The sequence below is a fragment of the Zingiber officinale genome, chromosome 7B (genome assembly GCF_018446385.1).
Source record: "Zingiber officinale cultivar Zhangliang chromosome 7B, Zo_v1.1, whole genome shotgun sequence".
NCBI classification, from domain to species: domain Eukaryota; kingdom Viridiplantae; phylum Streptophyta; class Magnoliopsida; order Zingiberales; family Zingiberaceae; genus Zingiber; species Zingiber officinale.
Window position 1 is genome coordinate 115,802,552 of NC_055999.1, and position 23,427 is coordinate 115,825,978.

The following is a 23,427-nucleotide window of genomic DNA, read 5'->3' on the forward strand; positions in this document are numbered from 1 at the left end:
AAATTCTTTGAATAAAAATAATACAGTTATTTATATAATGATACGAAGAACCTTTAGGAAAAATCATAAAAATCCACTCCTAATCACTTAGTAGTCAACTATAAATTGATTTAGTAATTTATTTACCTTCACATAATTTAGGAATGAGTAATAAAACAAATTGTTGGGACCTTGACGCTGCGAGGAGGTGCCGGGGGGGGAGGGGGGTGGTGAATAGCGTCTCACCTAAAACGTCGCTTCCTATAATGGTTAGTACGCACATCGGAATAAAAAAATAAATACTAACAATAGAAAACAAACCTAACATGTTGATTTAACGTGGTCCAGAGATAAAACTCCTACTTCACGGCTGTCCGTAAGGTGGATGATCCCGATCCGTCGGTGGATGATTCTCCGGAGAACTTCCGGCTAGCTCGCGTAGCTCCTTGTGGGTGGAGAAACCTCGCCACAACCTCGTACAAGCACGCTAGATCACTTGAGCACTTGGAGACTCTAATTAGGGTTAACCCCACTAATTTCATAAACCTTGGCCAAGCACCTTGAGCTTCATTAAATAGAGTTTGGGATGAAAACACCTACTGTTTTCCCCGCCACCAGTCGACTGGTACAACCACTAATCGACTGGTCCTAAGAGAAATTCGACCATTACAAGCCAACAGTCGGGTACCAGTCGACTGATGAAAATATCAGTCAACTGTTACATTACTGCTACAGTACACACTACAATACTGCTACAGTAACACTACAGTACAACCCTAATCCTAGGATTTAACCCCCGAGTACATTCGCTCAGCATTCATCCTCGCCCGACTAACCTAGACCTAGTTTTCTAGCCTCCTCCATCAGCCTTGCTTCCCTCGAATGTCTCCCCATCATTCACGTATTGCCTTCTTGAGCTTCCATCAACTTTGTCATTATTGTCGGGTCTTCCTTTGCCAAGAGGTCGCTCCTCCGGGACTTCATTCATTGCCAAGTCACACTTGTACTTATGTTGCCAAGACTACATGCTGGACTTACATCACTAAGACTCATCCTTGGACTTTCATCCTTTACCCAGATCACCCTTGGACTTTTCTTGTTGTACCTGTATCCTGCACACTCACAACACATCAAATACAATAATAAACATGACTAAAATCTTTACCCAAACATCAAAACTTAAGGTACCCAGATTGCTCCAACACAAATAATATATGATATCAAGGAATAGACTATGAGACAAACAATATATGATATCAAAACTCGTTCAAAGATTTTTTATTTGATATATTGTGTGTCCTGCTGTTCAGAGAAAAAAAATTATAACCTCTCAAACCTTACCCAGTATATACGTTGTAACCATTACGAAACCGTAGTTGCTACAACTGTGTGACAACTTAGTTGTAGCAGCTACAAAACTGTAGCTGCTACAACTATAAACTCAACTTTAAAATGTCATAACTTTTGATTTGCATTGCACCACAAAATATATAATATATCAAATTGAAGTTCGTTCAGAAATCTTCAATTTGATAGATTATGTGTCCGATGGTTCAAAAATCATAACCTTTTAAAATTTACCCAACATACACATAGCAGTTATAAAACCATAACTACTTTAACTCTAAGTTTAACTTTAAGAGACCATAATTTTTTATTTGGGTTGAACCATGAGATGCACATTATATTAAATCAAAGCTTGTTTAGAAATTTTTGATTTAATATATTATGTGTCCCGTGATTCAATGTGAGTCAAAAGTTATGATCTTTAAAAGTTTACCTGGTATACACGTTGTAACAACTACGAAATCATAGTTATTTTATATAACTTATAACTTTGAAAGATTATAACTTTTGATTTAGATTGAATTGAGACACATAATATATTAAATCAAAGATATCTGAAGATCTTTAATTTAATATATATTATTGATTTAGTACGAATTAAAAATTATGATATCTTAAAGTTTATTTAGTATATATACTGTAACAATTATGAAATAGTAGTTATCATAACTGTGTGACAATTTAATTATAGAGTTATAAGAATGTAGCTGTTATAGTATGACTCTGATTTAGATGGAAATATCAAATATAGATAGGAGTGTTGTTAAAAGTATGCAGTGTGACAGAAAGGATTCGTGTCATTTTGTAAGGAATAGGAATGAGTAATGGTAAAAGAAATCAAAATACATTTGGCAATTATTCATTTTGATCTATTAAATCTTTATTTTTACATTGCTTATTTCCCAAGATTGAAATCATCATTTGCACATGTGCAACAACTAACCTCTGCTTTATTGCTAATCACTTTACTTATTTCGCTAGCTAATTGATATTGCAATTCAAAGTTAATAATAACAACAATAATAAGAATAAGAAACGATGAAATTTATTAAAGACTCCTAAAGAATATAGTTTTTAAATCCTAAAAAAATAAGAAAAAATATAATAAATTTCAAAAAAATTATCATTGTTTATAACAACTGATATAATTTTTAAAAATTATTATCCAATTAAAATTTAGCTAAATAATAATTTATAAATTTGATTACCCTATAATTTATTTTGGTGCGGTCGTTGCCGGTGTGGTGGGTGGGGGCCACCTACCGATGCAGCCCCTCTGAGTCTGATTCTTTATTCAAGTTCTTGCGGCGAACGGGCTCTGGCCACTATTTAAGCAGGCGCACGCCTCTTCTTCCTCCTTCATTCTACACCGGAAACGAGTCCTCTTACTCTCGCCGTCGTCCTTCGCTCCTCTTCTTATCCTTCAGATCTCCCCTGCGCCATAAGGTAATGCACTCAACTAGCTTTCGACTTCACTGAGTTTCTTGACCTGAGCCTGAAAATTTTGGCGCCTTGTCCAGATCTGTGGATATTATGCAAAATCTTCATAGATCTAGTGAGTCTACATGCTTCAGAATTGGGATTTCGTAAATAGGATCCATATCCAGACATATCTCTGTTGCGTGAGTCGTAGATCTGAACATATCACAGCATTTTGTTTTTTCGGATCTGTGTATGGTGACCTCGAAGAAGATATTTTCTAATTAATGCTGCGATTGTTCTAAAGTTGGGGTCGTTGTGTATGATTAATTTTACTAGGGTCCAGATCCTATTTTATTTCTCTTCCTGGAGCTGTGAATCTGGATAGATCTCAATAATTTCAGTCTAGATGGTCGTCTTTGTTGCTTTGTTTTTGAACTTAGAAGGTAGGCATTGTTTGATAGTTATTTGATTGTGTGTGATGTCAAATTTGCCTTTCCAGATAGAAAATTTTCAGATCCGATCTCATCTTTTTTGTTTGGCCGGTTGAGTAATTATGTGTTCTCAAGATGTTCTAGAAATTTATATTTCGGCAACTAAAATCATAGATCTCTGCACTTTACTGTTTTCTTTTTCTTATTAATTTGATACACATTGATTCAACAAAGAAAATGGCAAAGGTCAGGTACGCTTTCAAGTTTCAACGTTCCTGAAGAATGTAGCTGTATGTTCTTGATAATCACAAATTGCAGATTTTCTAATGTCTGCGAGCATGCAGATTTTTCTCTATTTACTTTGATTTGTAGATATGACATACAATGCTAATCGGTGTCTCATTGTTTCTAACTGGGTCAGGATAAAGATCTAGAAAATAAATATGGTGAAGATCTGCTGCATAGGTGCCGGCTATGTCGGTGGCCCAACCATGGCCGTCATCGCTTTGAAATGCCCGTCCATTGAAGTTGCTGTTGTTGACATCTCTGTCGCCCGCATTGCTGCCTGGAACAGTGATCAACTTCCAATTTATGAGCCGGGGCTTGAAGACATAGTGAAGCAGTGCCGAGGGAAGAACCTTTCCTTCAGCTCAGATGTGGAGAAGCACGTATGTGAGGCCGATATAATCTTTGTCTCTGTGAACACACCAACAAAAACCCGGGGACTCGGTGCAGGCAAGGCTGCTGACCTTACCTACTGGGAGAGTGCTGCTCGCATGATAGCCGACGTCTCCAAATCAGACAAGATTGTGGTTGAAAAATCCACTGTCCCTGTCAAGACCGCGGAGGCTATCGAGAAGATTTTGACCCACAACAGCAAAGGCATCAACTACCAGATCCTTTCCAATCCCGAATTCCTCGCTGAGGGCACAGCGATTCAAGATTTATTCAACCCTGACCGAGTGCTCATCGGTGGCCGTGAAACACCAGAGGGCCGCAAGGCCGTGCAAGCACTGAAAGAGGTGTATGCTAATTGGGTTTCCGAGGATAGAATCATTACGACCAACCTCTGGTCTGCTGAGCTATCCAAGCTTGCTGCCAATGCCTTCCTCGCTCAGAGGATCTCTTCAGTGAATGCCATCTCGGCACTCTGCGAGGCCACGGGTGCAGATGTGAGTGAGGTGGCCTATGCTGTTGGGAAAGACACGAGAATTGGGCCTAAGTTCTTGAATGCGAGTGTCGGGTTTGGTGGTTCTTGCTTCCAGAAGGACATCCTGAACTTGATCTACATCTGCGAATGCAATGGCCTTCCTGAGGTGGCCAATTACTGGAAGCAAGTTATCAAAATCAACGACTACCAGAAGAATCGATTCGTCAACCGGGTGGTTGCCTCCATGTTTAACACTGTTGCCGGGAAGAAGATTGCCGTGCTCGGGTTTGCCTTCAAGAAGGATACTGGTGACACAAGGGAGACTCCGGCCATCGATGTTTGCAAGGGACTTCTGGGCGACAAGGCCAAGATTTGCATCTACGATCCCCAAGTGTCCGAAGATCAGATCCAACGCGATCTCGCGATGAACAAATTCGACTGGGATCACCCCATCCACTTGCAACCTATGAGCCCCACTGCAGTGAAGGAGGTCTCTGTGACCTGGGACGCCTACGAGGCGACTAAGGGGGCACACGGAATTTGCATCCTCACTGAGTGGGACGAGTTCAAGAAGCTGGATTATGCGAAGATCTACCAGAGCATGCAGAAACCTGCTTTTATCTTTGACGGACGCAATGTGGTCGATCCCGTCAAGCTTAGGGAGATCGGTTTTATAGTTTACTCAATTGGGAAGCCATTGGACCTATGGCTCAAGGACATGCCTGCTGTGGCCTAATTGGTAGTTCGGTTGGAGGAGTCAGAAATTCAACTTTCTTTTAGGAGGTTGAGGGTTTGGTCTGAAGATTCGGCATCGTTGTTGTCTTAATCTTGTTGGACGATCCAGTGTTTTACACATTGCAATTAGACGTGGATTTGTGATTTGCTTTGTTCTCCTGCGTTCATTCTTATTATAATTACATGGGATTGGGTGTTTTTTTTTTGGAAAAGAAGACAGTACCAGTATCTTTTTTTCCCTCGTTACATCTAATGGAATTCTTTTATTTGGAAGAGGGACACTTTTGTTTGTATTTCTGTTGCTAGAATCTTATTATTATTGAGATTGCCAGCTTGTTCAAGAAATGATTTTACATAAATTTCTCCGCATATTATGAATTTGATGTTTATCCTTCCTATTTTACATTACTATCTTTTGCTAAATTGACTATTCCTTCATCATGTCTTATTAGTGCGATGCTAACTTGGTTAAGGCAAAGATGAAGGAGAAGGCGGAGAGGTAAAATTTTAGAAATAAGGTTGGTTCTTTGATTAAAAAATTAATATAATTTTTTTTAATGATTTATATATTTAAAAAATCATTTTTAATTTTTGGCCCAATAATGGTTAAAAATCAAAAGAACCATCCTTTTAAATTCGTATTGTCAAAGATTTTTTTAAATAAAAAAATAGCACGTCATTTCATATTTTATACTTCAAAAATATTTTTTTTTCAAGCATTATTTTTTAGCCATGGGGCATGACCACTCCAAAATAGAAAAAAATTATTCTATCTTGATTAAAATTATTATATTATATTTTTTTTTTACCAACTTAATTAAAATTAATTTAAGTTGATCAAATCATTCAAACTTAATTAAAACTACTTAAATAGTATTATAGAACGTGTAATAATTATGGATCATAACTGTTACTATAGTGTGCAAGTGATTTTGATTAAGTTAAAGTGATTTTGATCAAATTTAGATAATTTTAATCAAGTTATAAAAAAATTAATATAGAAGTAAATAGTAAGATAGAGTTAAAATAATTTACTCAAAATTAATTTGATTAAAGTTTTTATGTTATATCATTTGTGTCTACACTAGTACACTACTATAAAATATATGAGCGTACTATTTTATTTTATTTTTTTAAAATATAGGCTGGGTGGATGCCTTTTTAATTTTTGATTTCCTAAGAATTCTATCTTATTTCGAGGAGAAAATTATATTTTTAGTTCTGTAACTTATATTTTTTTAAATTTTAGTCATGTTATGAGTCGATTTATATTTTTAGTTCTGTCACTTATAATATTTTTCAATTTTAGTCTTTTTTTCTCTAAAATTGAAATTTTTCAACGGAAAATGATGAGTTGTAAATTGAATTTGGAGATTTTGATTTTTTATGACCCATGTGATTTTTATATTCCAATCACAAATTAAATATTTTTCGTTGAAAATTTTTAATTTTGAAAGAAAAAGGATTGAAATTGAAAAATATTATAAGTTATAGGACTAAAAATATAAATTAACTCATAATAAAATTAAAATTAAAATTAAAATTAAAAAAAATACCAATTACAGGATTGAAAATATAATTTTATCTATTTTGAGTCTAATTTTATCTATTTCGAGTCATAGAGTTATAAAATGCCCTTGAACGATATGGTAGTCCATTGCCCTCGTGATAAGAGTTGATCCAAGGTGTGAGGGTAAACTGAAAGAGTTTGAAAATTTCAAGGGTATTATTGTTGGCGAAGGTGAAAGTTAGGACTAATTTTAGCCGATCCTCCGGCCTCCGTCCCTATTTTAAGTCGCCGGAAGGCGTCGAGTAAAAGGGGAGTAGTTTTGCCCTCGAGTGTCGCAGTTCGCCGAGGCTCGAGGGGAGACATCGCCGAACAAAGCGAAGTTAATCGGAGGCGAATCGACGAGCTCAATCTTGTTTCGAGCTGAGCACGTTAAGACGCTCCTTTGATGGGGTGTTGCAACAGCAAAGGCGCCGGGGATTCTAGCGCCGGTCGGGTCGCCCGATGGCGATCGACCGGCATCGTTGCTCTGAGAGACTCCAAATTGAGAGTATGTTTTTCTGTTCCCTTTTCCATTGGTTTCAAGGATCTTACAAAACCTTCCGCTTGCAATTATAGCTCTTGGTTGCCTTCTGGACATGGACAATCAAATATTTCAGAATCCAGAATTCTATATTTTCCCCTGTTTTTCATGGTATTGTAACCCTTGCTAGTGTTAGATGCTTTCATGTTGCTGGAAGGATTTCTGTTTCCGGTACATAGACTGTCTCCCTCCCTTATGTATACATATTATGGTCCTCGAAGCACTTTCTGGGAAGAATTCGGTCTTGAAACTTATCTCAGAAGCCATGGTTCAGGTGGATATTTAATATGATTAACTGCAAAGTTGGACATTCTATATCTTTGCCACTTAGTTGTCCTCACGAGGGCATAATCAATCCATTTTTACATGATGCAATGGAAAATGAGTGTGAGTTTTACTAAGAAGACAATTCTATGAGAAAAGATCATATGAATTGGTTTGTCTATATATTATGCAATTGCCATTATATGTGTTTGTTAACTATACTCGTGATTCATGCTACACTCGTCAATTTACTTTAAGTAGAGGTATACATGCACATACGCCTAAACTTTTACATAAGAAATGAGTATGCAAGATTGACAAACTTACATATAAGTTGATGAGTCATATTGCAAGAGGAAAATTGACTACACTTCTCTTCTGATATTGCATTATGATAAGGACTGTTCTAAACTTCTTTTACAGACGTTACCAAGTGAGATCCTTGCAGTGGAAAGTTTTGTTCGTACTCTTGATCTAACAAACAACAGAATAAGTAAGTGAAGGTTTTAACTGTCTGTTTCACTATATTCATGATCCTTGAGTAACTTAAATTATCAATTATGTTGATCATGACTACTTTATTGTACCAGTTCAAATGTTGTATAAGGTAGTATCTCAGGCCACATCTTTAACACATTTAATACTAGTTCTTTGTTTACAAACAGTTTCACATAAATTTATTAATTGGTATGCAAAAACCAAACATTATTCTTTTACTGTCTAAATGAACTGGCATAACCAAGAATATTAAAAACTATAATGAATGATTATTCCGTATTAGGTAATTGGGGACATTAGATATAATTTCTTTCGAAAGAGATTATTACATATTGTTCTTATGGATTGTGATTACTTTTTTTTTTCTTCAGCAAGTTTTTGACAACAAAAACAATGATACATGTTGTATGCCTATTGTAAACTTGATGGATGACCACGTATCTTATAATCCTAAATTTAGGAAGCTGGCCAATATATACTTAAGAGTCCTCAAATTTTCACCTCGTGTATGGAAGGGATAGTTCAAACTTCACTAGTGGTTTGAATTATATTGTATATTTTTGAATAATCAACTTTAGCAATCAAACACAAAATGCGCTACTCTATAACAGAAGTCTAATTGGTTGACCACTTCTCTCTACTATGAAATCTCTAATTTATAAATTTATATTGTTAGCGCCTCAAAATTTATTTAGAGCTATATGTTAAAAAAAAATTGATATTGTCTATAATTGAACACAAAGGCACCCTTCTCTAGTACCATTCATAGTCCAATTGGATGCTACATACCCCTAAACCTTGAATTTCTAAGAAATGTCAGGATTTATGAGTTGTTGTTGTTAATGCATATATGTATTTGGATCTCCATTTGGACCAATTATTTATAATGGTTTATGAGGTTACATGAGTTAATCATTAATGTGAGCTTAGGCATAGCATTTTCATGAAGATGTTGTTATGCCTATCAAATCTGATGGGGGTTTCAATTATATGTGACTAAAGTTCTAAGCAAATGAAGGACAACTACTAAACAATACAATGGATGTGACTAGAAAAAGAAAAATTACACGATATATTGCAAAAATCTTGTCAATTAGCCACAACTTGAGGACAAAGGTTTTATTATCCTTAATGGGTGAGCAACCTTGACACTGAGTTTAAATACTGCATTCAGAAAGTTCACAAGAGGCATTTTGATGTTATATTTGACATGATTTGGTTGGGTCTTTCATGGGTCTAAGGCTCACTGTATATAGCAATTACGGATTGGGATTGAGTCGTTCCGAGATGTACATGGCATCTAAATAAGAACTGTTGGTAATGTTACTTATCATTCTAAAAATAAATTTAAATACGAAGAGGTCATCGTTAATTTGATCTTGAGTAGCCTTGGTTTTATAAAGTGAGTTTATCTCTTATTCAAACTTTCTATGAGTTGACCGTGGGCCTTGACTTTGCATAAACTGAAGAAACAAGCATTACTCATGTTACAAGATAGAATGGTGAAGGTAGATAAATACACAATGAAGATTCTCATGATACACTGTCAATATAAATTTGCAGCTTTCTGTATGAGATTGCTTGACGAAATTGTTCATGGTGTGGATCAATGTGATGGCATATGTATAAAACCTTGGTTGAACAATCAATGAGCTAGTGCTCCTATCTTATTTCTCTTGTTTTGATTGGATGTTGAGATTTGGATTCACAAATTAGAGACTATCATATATATGATTACGGGCTTAAGTAGGAAATGCTAGCACATGGTAAGGCTAGTGGTATATCTCATGTATGGATCTCCTCCTATGCTGTCTTAGTTTGCTTTAGTTAAAGATGATTTTGTTTAGCCATCATGAGGATGTAAATCTTTGTAGATGTAACATAAGAAATGTAGGAACATTTGTAGATGTAGAAAGTAGGCAAATGTAGAAAACGTAGGAACATTTTGATTGATATGAATCTCTTGTTTTCTTGGCTTCTCAAGTTGCGTTTGATAGATTGTTTATATTTGGGATTGGACCAGTTTCAATTTTTCATATTGGTTTAAGGCAAATTATTACGTGTTGCATTGGGTGTTTGGCAAAGTAACGTTTTTGGCACATTAATGCAGTAACATAAGAAATTGATCAAGAATAGATTTCTAGAAAAGGAACATAACATTGGAGACATTGAGAGGGAAGGATGGGTTACCTTGACAAGGCGAGAGCATGTGTTGTAATCGGTGTCCAGATTGTTGATGGAGGTTATCTGTGCAATACCTACCCAAAGTGGTTGGGCCACTATGGAACAACAGACAGAGATGGGGACAGGGACGGCAGAAGCGGCATGGAAAATGAGATTAGGTAAAGTTTTGATATGTGAACCAAGGTAGAAGGCCATATATCAACAAATCGGAGTGATTCGGAAAATAAAAAACAAAAATTTTTAGGCCTTATCAAATCACAATAATCATTTTTTTATTGAATTAGGCGCATATATTTTCTCTTATTGTCCATAATTTTTATAAAATAAGGAATCAGTGTAGAGAAATATTATCAGGTATGCTCATGATACAAATATCCACTAAAACGACAAAAATCCCATATTCTATTTATATTTTTGACCAAATACATCAATAAAAGACCACACTGCCCTTTTCTATTTATATTTTCATTAGTCGATATCAAATGCCCAAAATACATTTGTGCCACATCGAATTTTAATTGATTTGCCATAATCTTCTTGCTATTTTTGAATATGCTCAAGTAGGTTACAATTACCATGACCTCGTATTTAACATCTTGGTGAAACATTGACTGTTTACATTTTGAAGTTCTTCCATTGGACTATGATTTTCGTTTTTGATTTTTTTCTTCTGTTTTCCAGGCCAGCTATTTGGTCCATTAATTTGATATAATTTACTAAAAACAATTGCATTGCCTTTACTAAACTTAAAATGCGGATTCAACAATGTGAATAATTAAATATTCTTTATATGTTCTAACCTGTTAACTTTATTGTTGTCTCTCTCAAAGAGAAATTTCAAACTTTAGCTGTCATTGTCCTTTTGCAGATGAAGTAACACCAGAAATCAGTAAACTGGTTAATATGCAGCGTTTGGTGAGATTATCTTTTTATGGTTCCTTTTTTTGGCATATCGTTGTGATAATTGGGTAATAGGAGAAATTCTCCAGTTATCAGCTTTGAGAGGCAATATCAGATAGAAAAACTTAACTCTCCCCATGGAATATATGCCCTTTTCAGGTTTTAGCCAACAATCAGATCAAGCAACTTCCAACAACAATTGGAATTCTCCGACAGCTAAAGGTCATCATACTTGATGGCAATCACCTTACTAACTTGCCTGATGAATGTAATTTTCTTTTTACAGTTACTATATGAAGAATATGAAAAATAGTCCAAAGACTCATTTTCAAAGTTTGGCTAGATAGCTTACACAAATGCTTTTGTTTCTTTTTTCTAGATTGAATAAACTCTTTACACTGACTAGATTGTGCTAGACTTGTTTTTGTATATTCATGGTTGTAATCTTGTATGGCATTTTCTTTGGTTTCCAGTGGGCTTTCTTTCCAGACTGGAGAAGTTATCCATCACAGGGAACTCATTGGTTTGTCTGCCCAACACCATTGGAAATTTGTGTAATGTGAGCATTCTTGATCTACGTAATTCAATATAGAAAATGCAATAAAGTTTCTTCAAATGCTTCACACAATCAGTGAATCTGTTGTGACGTGGTACCGAACTACTGTGGGATACAATCATATACTGTACATATGATGATGGTGGATCCATATATTTCATTAATGTCTCATTCCTTTCTTAAAACACTTTGTTTTAAGAAACATGTTTCTATGATAATGAGAATTGTTGCTTGTTCGTCTTCAATAATGGCATTGATGCTATGCCTATGTAGTTTTCATGATATTCAAGTTCAAGTTAGAACCATATGTTCGTGAACTTCAGTGGTTTGTTGGTTGTCTATATCTTTTTTGTGCCACTGATCTGTAATGCAAATGATCACAGTTGGTGTTGCTAAATGTCTCAAGTAACAAGTTGAAGTGCCTTCCAGAATCAATTGGAGGGTGTATCTCCCTTGAAGAATTACAAGCAAACGGTAGTTTTCTTGTCATATTGAATATCACTTTATGATGAATTGTAGACCCTCATCTTTTTCCTGATAGATTGATAATTTTGGTTTATGTTCTTCAGATCTAAGTTTGTTTCTCATTCTAATTTATACTATTTTGCTGCATATGATCTGCTACCCTTATTTTGGCTACCCATGATGTTTCTACGCTGCAAGTAGATAGGGATGACAAGCTGCAATATTTGTGGGATACTTCCACCTAACCCTCTTTACATGTGTTCAAATACCTAATCATGAACTTTAGATTGAGTTCGGATAGATATATTGTATTGATAAATTGTGTTTGAGAGAAATTTGGGTTTGCTTAAATTCATAACAGGTATTCCCATTTATCATATTTGTATAAGGTTCAGTAATAAGAATTCTCAGACTATACCCTCCCTGTTGCAATAACTTTGTCATCAACCAAGGTCATACTTGCTCTCTTATTTTTCTACTTAATGAAGGTTTGATCACTCATAAAATGTGGATGTGGAAGTTGTTTCTTTGGGGAAAAAAGTTTGTAATGGAGTTTCCTTATGACCTCTTGGTAGGATCAATGCCTCCTGAAAAGAATCAAATGATAAATGTAATGAGCAGAGGAGTTAAAGGCGGGAGTCCTTGTATTTCATGTTATCAAACAAGCAGTGATAGGAATCTCTTCGACACTGGCAAAGAATCCATGTGACAAAAATGAAGATTTTTTAATTGTTCTTTGTTATCAAGGTGAAGATAAGATTTTGTCCCCTAGCAAGTGAGAATGAAATCTATGTTGAGATGTAATGATCTAGATGAAGTGATCTGAGGCCTGGAACACATAATCAGGAATATATGGAAAAAACAGAATGATACAATGGCGTTGACCACAATAAATCTCGTGTTGTTCAATGAATTTGCACTAAGTGATCCAGGAGTAGATGATGATTCCTACATAGAAGAAACTCAAAGATTTTTTACATTTTTATCTAGAAGTTTCACCAACATGTTGATATTCAAGGCTCTGATAATGATTCCTTGAAGGTGAACTCAGTTTGGTTTGAAGAGATCTAGAGAAAAGTTGATTCTTGGAGGACATCGTTGGGAAACCCAAGATGTTGATTGATGTTGGACTTAGCACACCATTGATGGATAACCCAAGATATTGCAGATCAAATCTTCTGTCCCCAAATTTCTCTGTCCCCGTGTCCCCTGCCGATCGGACGGATCAGATTACATCTTAAGGCATCATGACATCTTTAAGATGTGTGCAGTATCCTCGTAATGTGCAAGACATCCTTGAGATGTAATCTGGTCCGTCCGATCAGCAAGGGGACACGGGGACAGAGAAATTTGGGGACAGAGAATTTGATCTCAAAAAGGTAGATCCGCTACCTTAGCGGCCCCACTAGTGCCGGCCTCACGGATATGGAGGGAGGTTCATGCAGGCCATAGGCGCATGGCGGGGTAAACCCCAGGTCGTCAGTTCCTGAGAATCGACCCCTGACCATTACACCAGAGATATCATGCGCCCACCGTCTGCGCTACGCCCTGGGGGCAGAGAATTTGATCTCAAGATATTGAGTGGTGTTGACTTAGCACACCATTGATTTTATCTTTGAGACCTTAGATTTTATCATTACCTATTCTTGAGATGTTATAGCTTCCTTTTGTACATGGTATTCTTTAGTTAGCAATATGGACTAGTGGACGTCTCTATGTTCTGTTATAAACAAATTAAGATGTGAGACATAATGTGTATTTTTGGGCTTGTGCCTTGAGTTGTTGAGTGCTATGCTTGTCTCAATGATAGTTGGAGAGGAAATGAGAGGTAAATCAAATGGTGATGTGAGTATGCTTGTCTCAATGATAGTGGACGTCTCTATGATCTAATGTGTGACGTGAACCAAATGGTGGTGAGTGCTCAAGATACCTCTTTTGAATGATTTCCTCTCATTGAGGTCTAATCTGTCAAAATGTTAGCATTTTCTTATCGGTAATGCTACTTTTAACCATACAGGTGTTGATATGTTGTCACTATGCTAAAGTTAGAAGCCCTTCCATATCCAACACTGCAAAGTTGAAAACGTTTTGATCTAGCAGTTTCTTTTATGTGTTTTTTCCTCATCTATTTTCAACAAGTGATTTTGGCTTAGACACTCAATTGGAAATTCCCTGTTGAAATGGTTTCTCTTCAGAATGAACTTGCTCCCACTTCAAAACATGCTTTTCATGAATATTTACTTGTTGATCGTGAACTTTTTTTTATTAAGTTTCACGCTTGTATTAAGCAATGTTTGAAAGCTGGACCAACCTTGCGATACTGTCTGAATTAAGGCCAGTTTGTCTTGGAAAATGCTTCTGTACCTAATATTTCCTTTTCAAATTTATTTGCAGACAATGTAATAGAAGAATTGCCTTCCTCAGTCTGTAACCTTGTTCATTTGAAGTTGCTTTCATTAAACAACAACCTTATTCAGCAGGTATAATGAACCAAAATATGTTCACAAAAACCAAAATATATTTGTAATGCTCCTTTTCGAATGATTGTTTCTTAACAAGATAATTTGTGTCTATGTATGCTATATATTCATATTTGAATGCACTGATTCCCTGGTGTCTGCAGCTTCCGCAGGATCTTCTAAAGAGCTGCAAAGCTTTGCAGAATGTTTCCCTTCATGAAAATCCAATATCCATGGAACAGTTCCAGCAAGTCAGTCTCAAAACCTAGTTTAGCTGTATGATTTAAGAAATTGTATTTCTTGATAATGAAAAGTTCAAATTAATTTGGATGCAGATGGAAGGATTTCAAGAGTTCGAAGCAAGGAGAAAAAAGAAGTTCGACAAGCAAATCGATTCAAATGTTATGATGAGCTCGACTGGACTAGATGAGGGCCTCGACATATAAATTTGAGATTGTGATTGGGTTCTGTGGTGGAATGAGATGACATGAAATGAAATAATACAAAAGCTAGGATGATTATATTGTTGCAATTATTGTATTTTGATTTAACTACAATGGAATGGTTTTGCAAGATAAAGTTGAATCAGCAACTCATACTTGAATAAATGTTTGAGATGTGGCTTAAGTTTAACTCTATTTTTAACTTGTATTTTGTATTAAATTTTCATAAACAGTCTGTAGTATTTGTTAAAACATGTACTTGAGTGTAAGTGGAGTTTCTTCTTTATATTTAAGTAAAGCATGTTCGACTAAATTTCACTTAATAATGCAGGATGTTGGAGCCTCGACGGGTGATAGGGAACAAATTAGATCTTCTGTCTCAAAATTTTCGTGTCCCCTTAACGATCAGACATGATAGATTAAAGGATGTAGTGCACATCATGAGAATGTTATGCCTATCTAATCAACGAGGGGATACGGGGACATGGAAATCTTGGACAGATGATCTGATCTCGTTAGGGAACAAGTAAGAGGATATAATTTGAATCCCATTATAATCAATAATCACTTAATTTAGTGGAAATAAGGTAAAAACTTACTTTGAAAAAAATTATCCATTAAATTTTACTTGACTAAAATGAATTTTATTGATAATTTACTAGTTAAATTTAATTTTAATCGATTAAATATTTATAAATATTGTCCAAATAAATTTTGATTGGTATTATAATCATTTATTGGCGGAGATAAATTTTGATTTGTATTTTTTTTATTTTTTTATTTTATATTTAATTGGGTTTCTCTCTTCTTCATCAATGTCACCGGCACCCTTTCCCTCCACTACCACGGTGGCAAAGTATTTTTTATAGAAAAATCAAAATAAAATTTACCATAAAAATGTGCTTCTACATGAATAATAGAAAACAAAAATACAAATACATCATAACGAACAACCATAATAATAATAATAATAATAAACAACTGAGACTGAGAGACAAAACTCTATTTATTGCTAAATCTAGAACCAGTGAAAAGACTAATTATTTGATAAGGATTATAAAGCTATAGTAATATTTGTACAGGCAAGTGAATTTGAGCTAGTGGTGGGTTGATGATTTAGTAATCGGTCAAGTTCTATTGGTAAAAAAGTTCTTCGAGCCAAACTGAGCTCAACTACATGGTGTTAAAGTTTATTTATTAAGATAATTGAGTCAGATGTATTTTAAAATGAATTACGGTGTTCAAATAGTTTTTAAATTTCTGTTTTTTATGAGTTTCAAGTTGGTTCATTATTTATTTGTTTTTTTTAATTAGCACAATATCTTTAATTTTTCGGACCAATTAATTTTATATGAAAATATTCAGGAAAACCCATCTAAATGATCAACATTCTCAGATCCTCTTTTACTAGAAGAAAAATCTCTTGAGTACACCCAGTTGAGATTCAAACTTTAAATCTCTTAGTTATTCAATGGAGAGTCTAATCATTGCACCCCAAGGACTTGAGCTTGGTTCATTTAGATATTATTGAGTTCTCAATTTAAATTTATTGGATGTTTTGAAAAAAATTATAATTTTAAACTTATTTGATTGGTTTTTAAATTTGATAATACAAGTTTGATTGTAGAGTTTTATTGATGAACATGTTTCAAAAGATTTGCTCATATTCACAATTAATCATTTATCTTTTGATAATCTATGTATCAACTTTTGGAACTAACTAATTTTAGAGGTGATCAGTGTACTACCATGAGAATTTTGCATTGGCGATCAAGATCAAGATAAATCCAATAAGCGCAAATAGATCTTGATGAACGGCTAACATCACAAGTGATTCAAACACCATTGGCGTATGATATGTCCTACGAGAGATTTGAACTCTCGTTGTACGGGAGTTCATCCTACCTCGTCCCCTTGTGACGGGAAGTTGGCTAGTACATGGGATGTTACCACCATGAGGTCCGGGAAAATAAATTCCTGGCTAACAGTTAGGTTCTTGCCCTCCTTCATACACTCGAGTTAATAACTATCCATGATTTATCTCCTTTCACATAATTTAGGAACAGACTCTGAAAGACACTGGAGATAGACATTATCATCTTTTATCATCATAAGCCAAGGGACTATTATGTTTAAATTTTTTCATTACCAAGTCGAGCATTAAATTTGGTCATGAACATTTAGTTCACTTGCAATCCTAATATTTAAGTATATTTAAAGGGCATTTAAATAAACAGATGAAAATAAAAATAACTGAGAGCACCCTTTGATAATTAGTGCTTTACAAATTTCAAATGCTTCACTTAAATTTCACTTTTCACAAATTGTGAACTCGGATCGAGAGTGTCCCTAAAACAAGGACACACTCTGAACATCAACAGTTGGATAAATACACATCATGTCTTATAATCAGGGTGAACTGCTTTTGATTCACAAGGACTGTAAAACATGGACTAAAACAATCTGTATGCATTTCTAATGTTAATTTGTGATCGAAGTTTGTTTTGGATCACGCAAGTGTTTTGAGTTAAACCATTTTCTACAGCCAAGACTCTTTGCTTCAGTCATGTCTCCAGTCATCGTCGGTTTCAAAATAGCTTCTGCCAATTCTTTCTCCAAGATCCTCCTTGCTGCCACCGCAATAGTTGCTCTGGCCTTAAACGCACTCAAACTGAAGAATCATGCAGCACAATATTCATCTTGCATCTTCAAGTGCTCTTATTCGATCGAGATCACAAAGTCCCAACACATATCCAAGCAAGACTAAGAAATGCGGACAAGCATGCAGACTGCCCACAGAATACAAAGATTCAAAGAACAAGCGAGTAAAACATTATCGGCAACTATTAAAGAGTGGAAGAATCTGGTTTTGGGTAAACCTTGAAACCAACAGACAACTATTAAACAAATAGGTGAAAGAAATAAACATGTCCCATCATCGGCAATAAGTTGATATTTATTAGACATTGAAGTTCGGTATAGAAAAATATAAATCCATGTTGCTTGATTAGCCTTGTTTATTGGCATAGTCATTAGGCTCCTCATCATCGTAATCACGGGAACTATCCCAGGACCCTTTTTGATTGTTGCTGAAGTTGGTGCTGTATTGATTGCTTTCAAAGCCACCACTCGCACTGCTGTCAAAATTTCTGCTGCTGCTGCTACCGTAGCCATTACCACTACCTGCAACAGCACCTAAATTATTTCCAGCATTATTACCTCCATATCCATAACCACCACCACCACCACCACCGTAGCCACCTCCACCATAGCCGCCGTCGCCACTATAGCCACCTCCACCAAAGCCGCCGCCGCCGCCACCACCATAGCCGCCGCCACCACCACCATAGCCACCTCCACCATAGCCGCTGCCGCCACCACCATAGCCACCCCCACCCGTTCTATCAGTAGCATAGTTAACTCTTACCATCCGTCCATGAAGATCCTGATATGGTAAATTCATCAATGACATTAGCAATATAATGTAAAACTTAACATAGCACAGAGGACAGTTTCATAATGCCCCTATCTGAATATTGAGATTCAGTTATGAGCCATTTGAGAAATGACATTAAAATTTAAGTGAAATTCTTCAAGGATATTGTTATATCCCAAAAATTTGACTAAAGACAATATTCGTGACTTTTTAGTATGTAGCAAGTGTATTTGAGGATATAACAATAGCAACTGCCAAAGCTGAAATCAACTTGGAATAGCAACATTAGCATCACCAGAAGTATTAATTTCAACTGTTTGAGGTAAGTTATGTGGATGTTAGCTCTTGGTTGTACTTTATGCAAGATCCTCTTCCTTCTAGGAACCAATCATCCCTATTCTCTTCATTCCTCCCTCCTATGCCGTCACATCCAACACTCTTCCTTCTTTATCCCCTTCACAAGACAACCACCATTATCTATTTTTTTTCCTCTTTATGTTGCACTTTTTTCTAACTCTCATTTATTAAGATGAATGCTTTGTTTTTCTGAATGAACATGAGTGATAGATTTGTGCAGCGAAACACCATGGCATATTTTCTCTATTTGAGACAGTATAATCATAAGTAAACAGGAAAATTGATTAAACTGTCAACGTTCGTTGCCTTTCTTATTGCCAGACTTGAACATTTGACTGATAAATCAGTTCACAGGTTAAGGGAGGGAAAAGAAAATAGAGGAAAGAGAAGGGGAGGGAAAAACCCAGTTTGTTAATTTGGATGGGCTCGGAGAAAGAAATAAAGATTAAAAGGGGAAGGAAAAAAGATTGCTAGCAATCACCTCATCTTTTTTTTTTACCAGTGTTCAGTCCTGTAAGGTAAAGATTGTCAATGAAGCAGACATCTTATATTAGAGAAATATGTACACTTCTCTAGATTAGAACTTTGTAGGTCTACTGATGCTAGATTTTTGGTGTTCTTGCTATGTGACTGTCTAAATCAATCATAATTTTGTTTCTGTGAGAAGCAAAATTAGCCTCAAAACCTTGGATTCTCAAACAGGGAAAGTATAACGAATACATTTAGCATTGTTAAAAGCTGGTGTAAGTGGTGTGAACATTGATGGGTTGTTGTGTTGCAAAGAGGATTTGGTCTCAACCATGTGAAAGAGTCCACTCAGGGCATGGCAAAAAATGGTGAGAATGGTGTCTACTAGCATATGATAGTTAGGAGGAAATAAATGATGTGCAGTTTTAATCTAAAGAGGCAACATAAAACATATGAAACAAAAGGAAAACACAGACAAATAGTTTTGCATATACCACCTTATTGTTTACATTTCATTTAACTAGCAAATAGCTGAAACATATTGTTTTATTTCATATAGCCAATGTACCTTCCCATCCATGCCACCAATCGCAGAAGAGGCTTCTTCATTAGATGTAAATGTAACAAATCCAAACCCCCTGGACCTCCCAGTTTCCCTATCCATGATAACTCTAGCTGCAAACGAAAATCACCATGAATTATTTCCATGCTGTAAAAGGTGCTATTGAATTTATATGGTAAAACAATCACTTGCCTTCTACCACTTCACCATAACTAGTAAATGCTTCTCTCAGACTTTGATCATCAGTTCCATATGAAAGTCCTAAAAGTAAGCATATAAAAGATGAGAAGTTAAGCATTACTTCAATTTATAGACTTGAAAGGCTTGTTAGTATTAAACCAAACCTCCAACAAAAACTTTTGAGGAAGACATGCATCTTGTTGCTTGAAAAAGTGATGATCCGGAAGTCATTGAATTCTTCAACAAATTACCAATTCTATTGGTAAAAGCCATTGTTCAACCTGGAAATGACAAGGGAAATAAACAAAAGTAAAATTCATCATAAATTGCCATGTTGAACACAAATATTCATGCAAAAGAGAAAAAAAACAAAGCAATGGAAAAAATATCTAATAATAGATAAGAATGGGCCAGATAACACCGCTGCAGATGGAATATATATTTCCCAACAGATTAGAGATTGTAGTTGGGTTCGATGATGTTGTTCTATTCCATGAAGCTCCTCTAGGTTTCTTGACAGATTTGGAATTCTAGTTCAAATTCGATGATTTTCCTCTTCATGTTGGAATCTGGATGTTAATGCTGCTTTGCTTTCCTTCTGTTGCAGTAAATTTTGTTAACTTGGGAGGTTTCGAATCAATTACAATATTGCACTCTATTCTTTTATGTTGATCGAGTTTTTCTAGCATAGACGTAAGAGGTTGCAAGAAGTTTCCCTAGTAGATATGGGTGAGCGTTTTTGGGTAGGTTTGCAGCAAGTGTCGTCTGTCATCTTTGCTACTGCACAAGGTTCATATGATTTCTGCTTCATTTTGGGTAATATCGTATGGTTTTCAGTGGAATGCTTTGTTTCTTTGTTTGGTTGTGAAGCAATGGACGGAACTTGGTGGTGGTATATGGTTTTGATTTTTTTGTTCATGTTTCTGTGATTGTTCGGTTTTAGTTCTTGGACAAAGAATGACTTCAGTTATGGTGCATGTGATCCTTGAGTTAATGTAGGATTGTATTCTTCCTTGTTGTACTGATTTGGAAAAGAGGGTTGGGTTATGATATGGTGTGTTAATTAATTTCCTTTTTCTCCCGATGTAGATTTGGGGCAGTTTGAATAAAATCTGAATTTGTGTCGCTTGATGTAGATTACTCTTCCATTATTTCTCTTAAGATACTTAGATTGAATATGCATTTCTTGAAATTCCAAATAGATCACAGTATGAATGATGGTATAGGAACTATGCACAATTATGTACATGATAAGATATGTTTCGATTCATGTGTTCTCTAAATGGCTAGTTGGATGATTATGTGCATATGTGGTGACCGTACGGGATGGGTGCCTCGGGATGAGCTCCGAGGAGGGCCCTTCCAAGCATGACTGATAACGTAATTTATGTTGGCTTCGGCTACACGACTGCGCGTTCTCCTAGGAGGTACCTCTAGGGACATGATTATGGACTGGATGACTGGGTCAAATGGTGGTTACTATATGTATGACATATTCTTCCTTACTAGCTGTGTAGGTTCTTTTACATATTTTGCTTTACTCTATACTGCATTATAGTTCATATTTTGTGCCTACTAGCTACTGCTCCTGTTTCTTACGGATATCATATTCGTCATATTGAGATGTACTTGCTGGGTCCATAGACTCATGATATTTATGATACAGCTGAGGGAGACACCTCTCAAGAAGTTATGGAAGGCATGCACGTGGAGTAGGCGAGCAGACGAGATGGTACCACATCACACTGTCCGGAGGTCCTTAGGAGTGCTATGCAGGCTATTGTGCTCTTATGAGTCCATTCCTTATTTGTACTAGATAATGTGATGGTGCTTCCATGTCCCTTCTGCTAAACTCCTTGGGTTGAGATGCTACTGCTTGTGTTGAATTTGTGGTGTACGCAAGTTGAGATTTCTATCATAGTTTCTTAGCAGCAAAGGTTTAGAAATTGTTCTTGAGTGAACATTTGTCTGCAAGTGATTGGTAAAAGCTAAAAAAAAAAAAAATAACACCGCTGCAGATGGAATATATATATATATATATATATATATTTCATTTTCATCCATTGTTTCCTATGCTTTCTACAATGATGGATCCTCAATCTGTCTTATATTTCCTATAAATTATGTAAATTTTCATAAATTTATTTATTTTTACCAAAATAATGTTTGTGTATAATATAATATGCAACCCAGTCACTACATTGCATTTGCATTATGCAAACACCTATGAAGATGCCAATGTGGTCGTCAATAAAATTTAAGATGTCTATAAACAATAATTTGCACTTACCTAACATAATGATATCAACTCTTACAAATAAACAAAAAGAATAGTGCTTAAGAATTTTTTTGTTCAAATTATTAATAGCAAATACTTTACACCTATTGTTTCTTTCTTAGTCATCACTTACCTTTCAATTTAATTATTTTCTAGAGTCTAATCATTAATCCAAACTAGATAAATAATCCACTTCTAGTTCAGTAAAATTACACTTATACTAAGTCAAAATGAAACGTTAAACTAATTGATATAATTGGAAATAAAACTATAAAAGTCATCTGTATTTGTCTATGTAGCTACAAGTAATATGGGAATCACTTCATCTGTGTGCATATTATACGGGTACATAAAACACTTTCAAAATAGAATCTTTAGAGTGCTTGAGTACAATTTAAGAATCCCCAAGTCGATAGGATGATCGCTTCAAGTGGATCTACATCTAATAATCAAAGCCATTTGATTAGTTAATTTTATTGTTTGCCTGAAAATGTTACACAAAGCCTCTATAATTCACTGTCCCCACCATGTTATAATTTGAGTCGGAGTGGGCGGACAGAGGCAGCCTCTCCTCAGCGCCCAGCAACCTGGACACTTGCCCACTTTCGGCGGCCTCTGGGCGGCCGGACGTCCGTTCCGATCCAAACTAAAATTATAATATGGTAGGAATGGTGAACCGAGGGAGGGATCGCAACCAATTACGGCCAGATCGCGGTCACGATCTGACCGCAATTGCGAGTGGTCCATCCCCGGTCAACTTTTTTATGGACATGGAGATCTGATCTCGTATTTGGGGAGATCAAATCAAATCTACCTTCTCGCCACGTCAAAGAGATAAATCAAGGAACTGAATCATCTTAAGTAAATTAAAACAGATACAATCGACAAAAGTCAAAGGAAGAATTGAACTCCGCGACCAATAAGGAGCAAATAAGAAAACGAAGAACATTGCAGGTTGATCGTAGACTTCAATTGACGAACAGAACAAGAATTGGAAGAAAGAAAATTCAGGGTTTACCAAAAGTTAGATTTACCTTTGCTTTGGGTCGCGGAGCGATCAAACTTCTCTCCGCTCTCCAAAACCCTACTCGTTTCGAAGGACAGGGTTGAACCGACGGCGGCCCCTTTATAGACGATTTGAATCAGATCCAGACCGCTAATATACGGAGGAGGATGGATAGCCGTTGGATGGCAGATAGCTCAGGACCCAGGACTCTGGAGAC

General features: G+C 35.8%; 3 protein-coding genes across 3 annotated transcripts; 2 read left to right on the plus strand and 1 right to left on the minus strand.

Moving 5' to 3' along the window:
* The first annotated feature begins 2,622 nt into the window (after positions 1 to 2,622).
* LOC122007058 (UDP-glucose 6-dehydrogenase 5-like) lies at positions 2,623 to 5,223 on the plus strand. The gene is made up of 2 exons (XM_042562819.1): positions 2,623 to 2,772; positions 3,601 to 5,223. Exon 2 carries the CDS (start codon positions 3,623 to 3,625, stop codon positions 5,063 to 5,065), a length of 1,443 nt encoding a protein of 480 aa, XP_042418753.1. The 5' UTR covers positions 2,623 to 2,772; positions 3,601 to 3,622; the 3' UTR covers positions 5,066 to 5,223.
* Positions 5,224 to 6,726: 1,503 nt separating this feature from the next.
* Positions 6,727 to 15,118, plus strand: LOC122007059 (plant intracellular Ras-group-related LRR protein 7-like). Its single transcript, XM_042562820.1, has 9 exons — positions 6,727 to 7,121; positions 7,842 to 7,911; positions 10,969 to 11,015; positions 11,160 to 11,268; positions 11,474 to 11,559; positions 11,940 to 12,030; positions 14,416 to 14,501; positions 14,645 to 14,731; positions 14,816 to 15,118. The coding sequence occupies exons 1-9, from the start codon at positions 7,020 to 7,022 to the stop codon at positions 14,924 to 14,926; spliced, it is 789 nt and encodes a 262-aa protein (XP_042418754.1). The 5' UTR covers positions 6,727 to 7,019; the 3' UTR covers positions 14,927 to 15,118.
* A 2,625-nt stretch (positions 15,119 to 17,743) lies between these two features.
* LOC122007061 (glycine-rich RNA-binding protein 2, mitochondrial-like) lies at positions 17,744 to 23,329 on the minus strand. Its single transcript, XM_042562822.1, has 5 exons — positions 23,239 to 23,329; positions 20,091 to 20,207; positions 19,939 to 20,007; positions 19,753 to 19,859; positions 17,744 to 18,368 (listed from the first exon to the last, which is right to left on the minus strand). The coding sequence occupies exons 2-5, from the start codon at positions 20,197 to 20,199 to the stop codon at positions 17,931 to 17,933; spliced, it is 723 nt and encodes a 240-aa protein (XP_042418756.1). The 5' UTR covers positions 20,200 to 20,207; positions 23,239 to 23,329; the 3' UTR covers positions 17,744 to 17,930.
* Between the last annotated feature and the right edge of the window lie 98 nt (positions 23,330 to 23,427).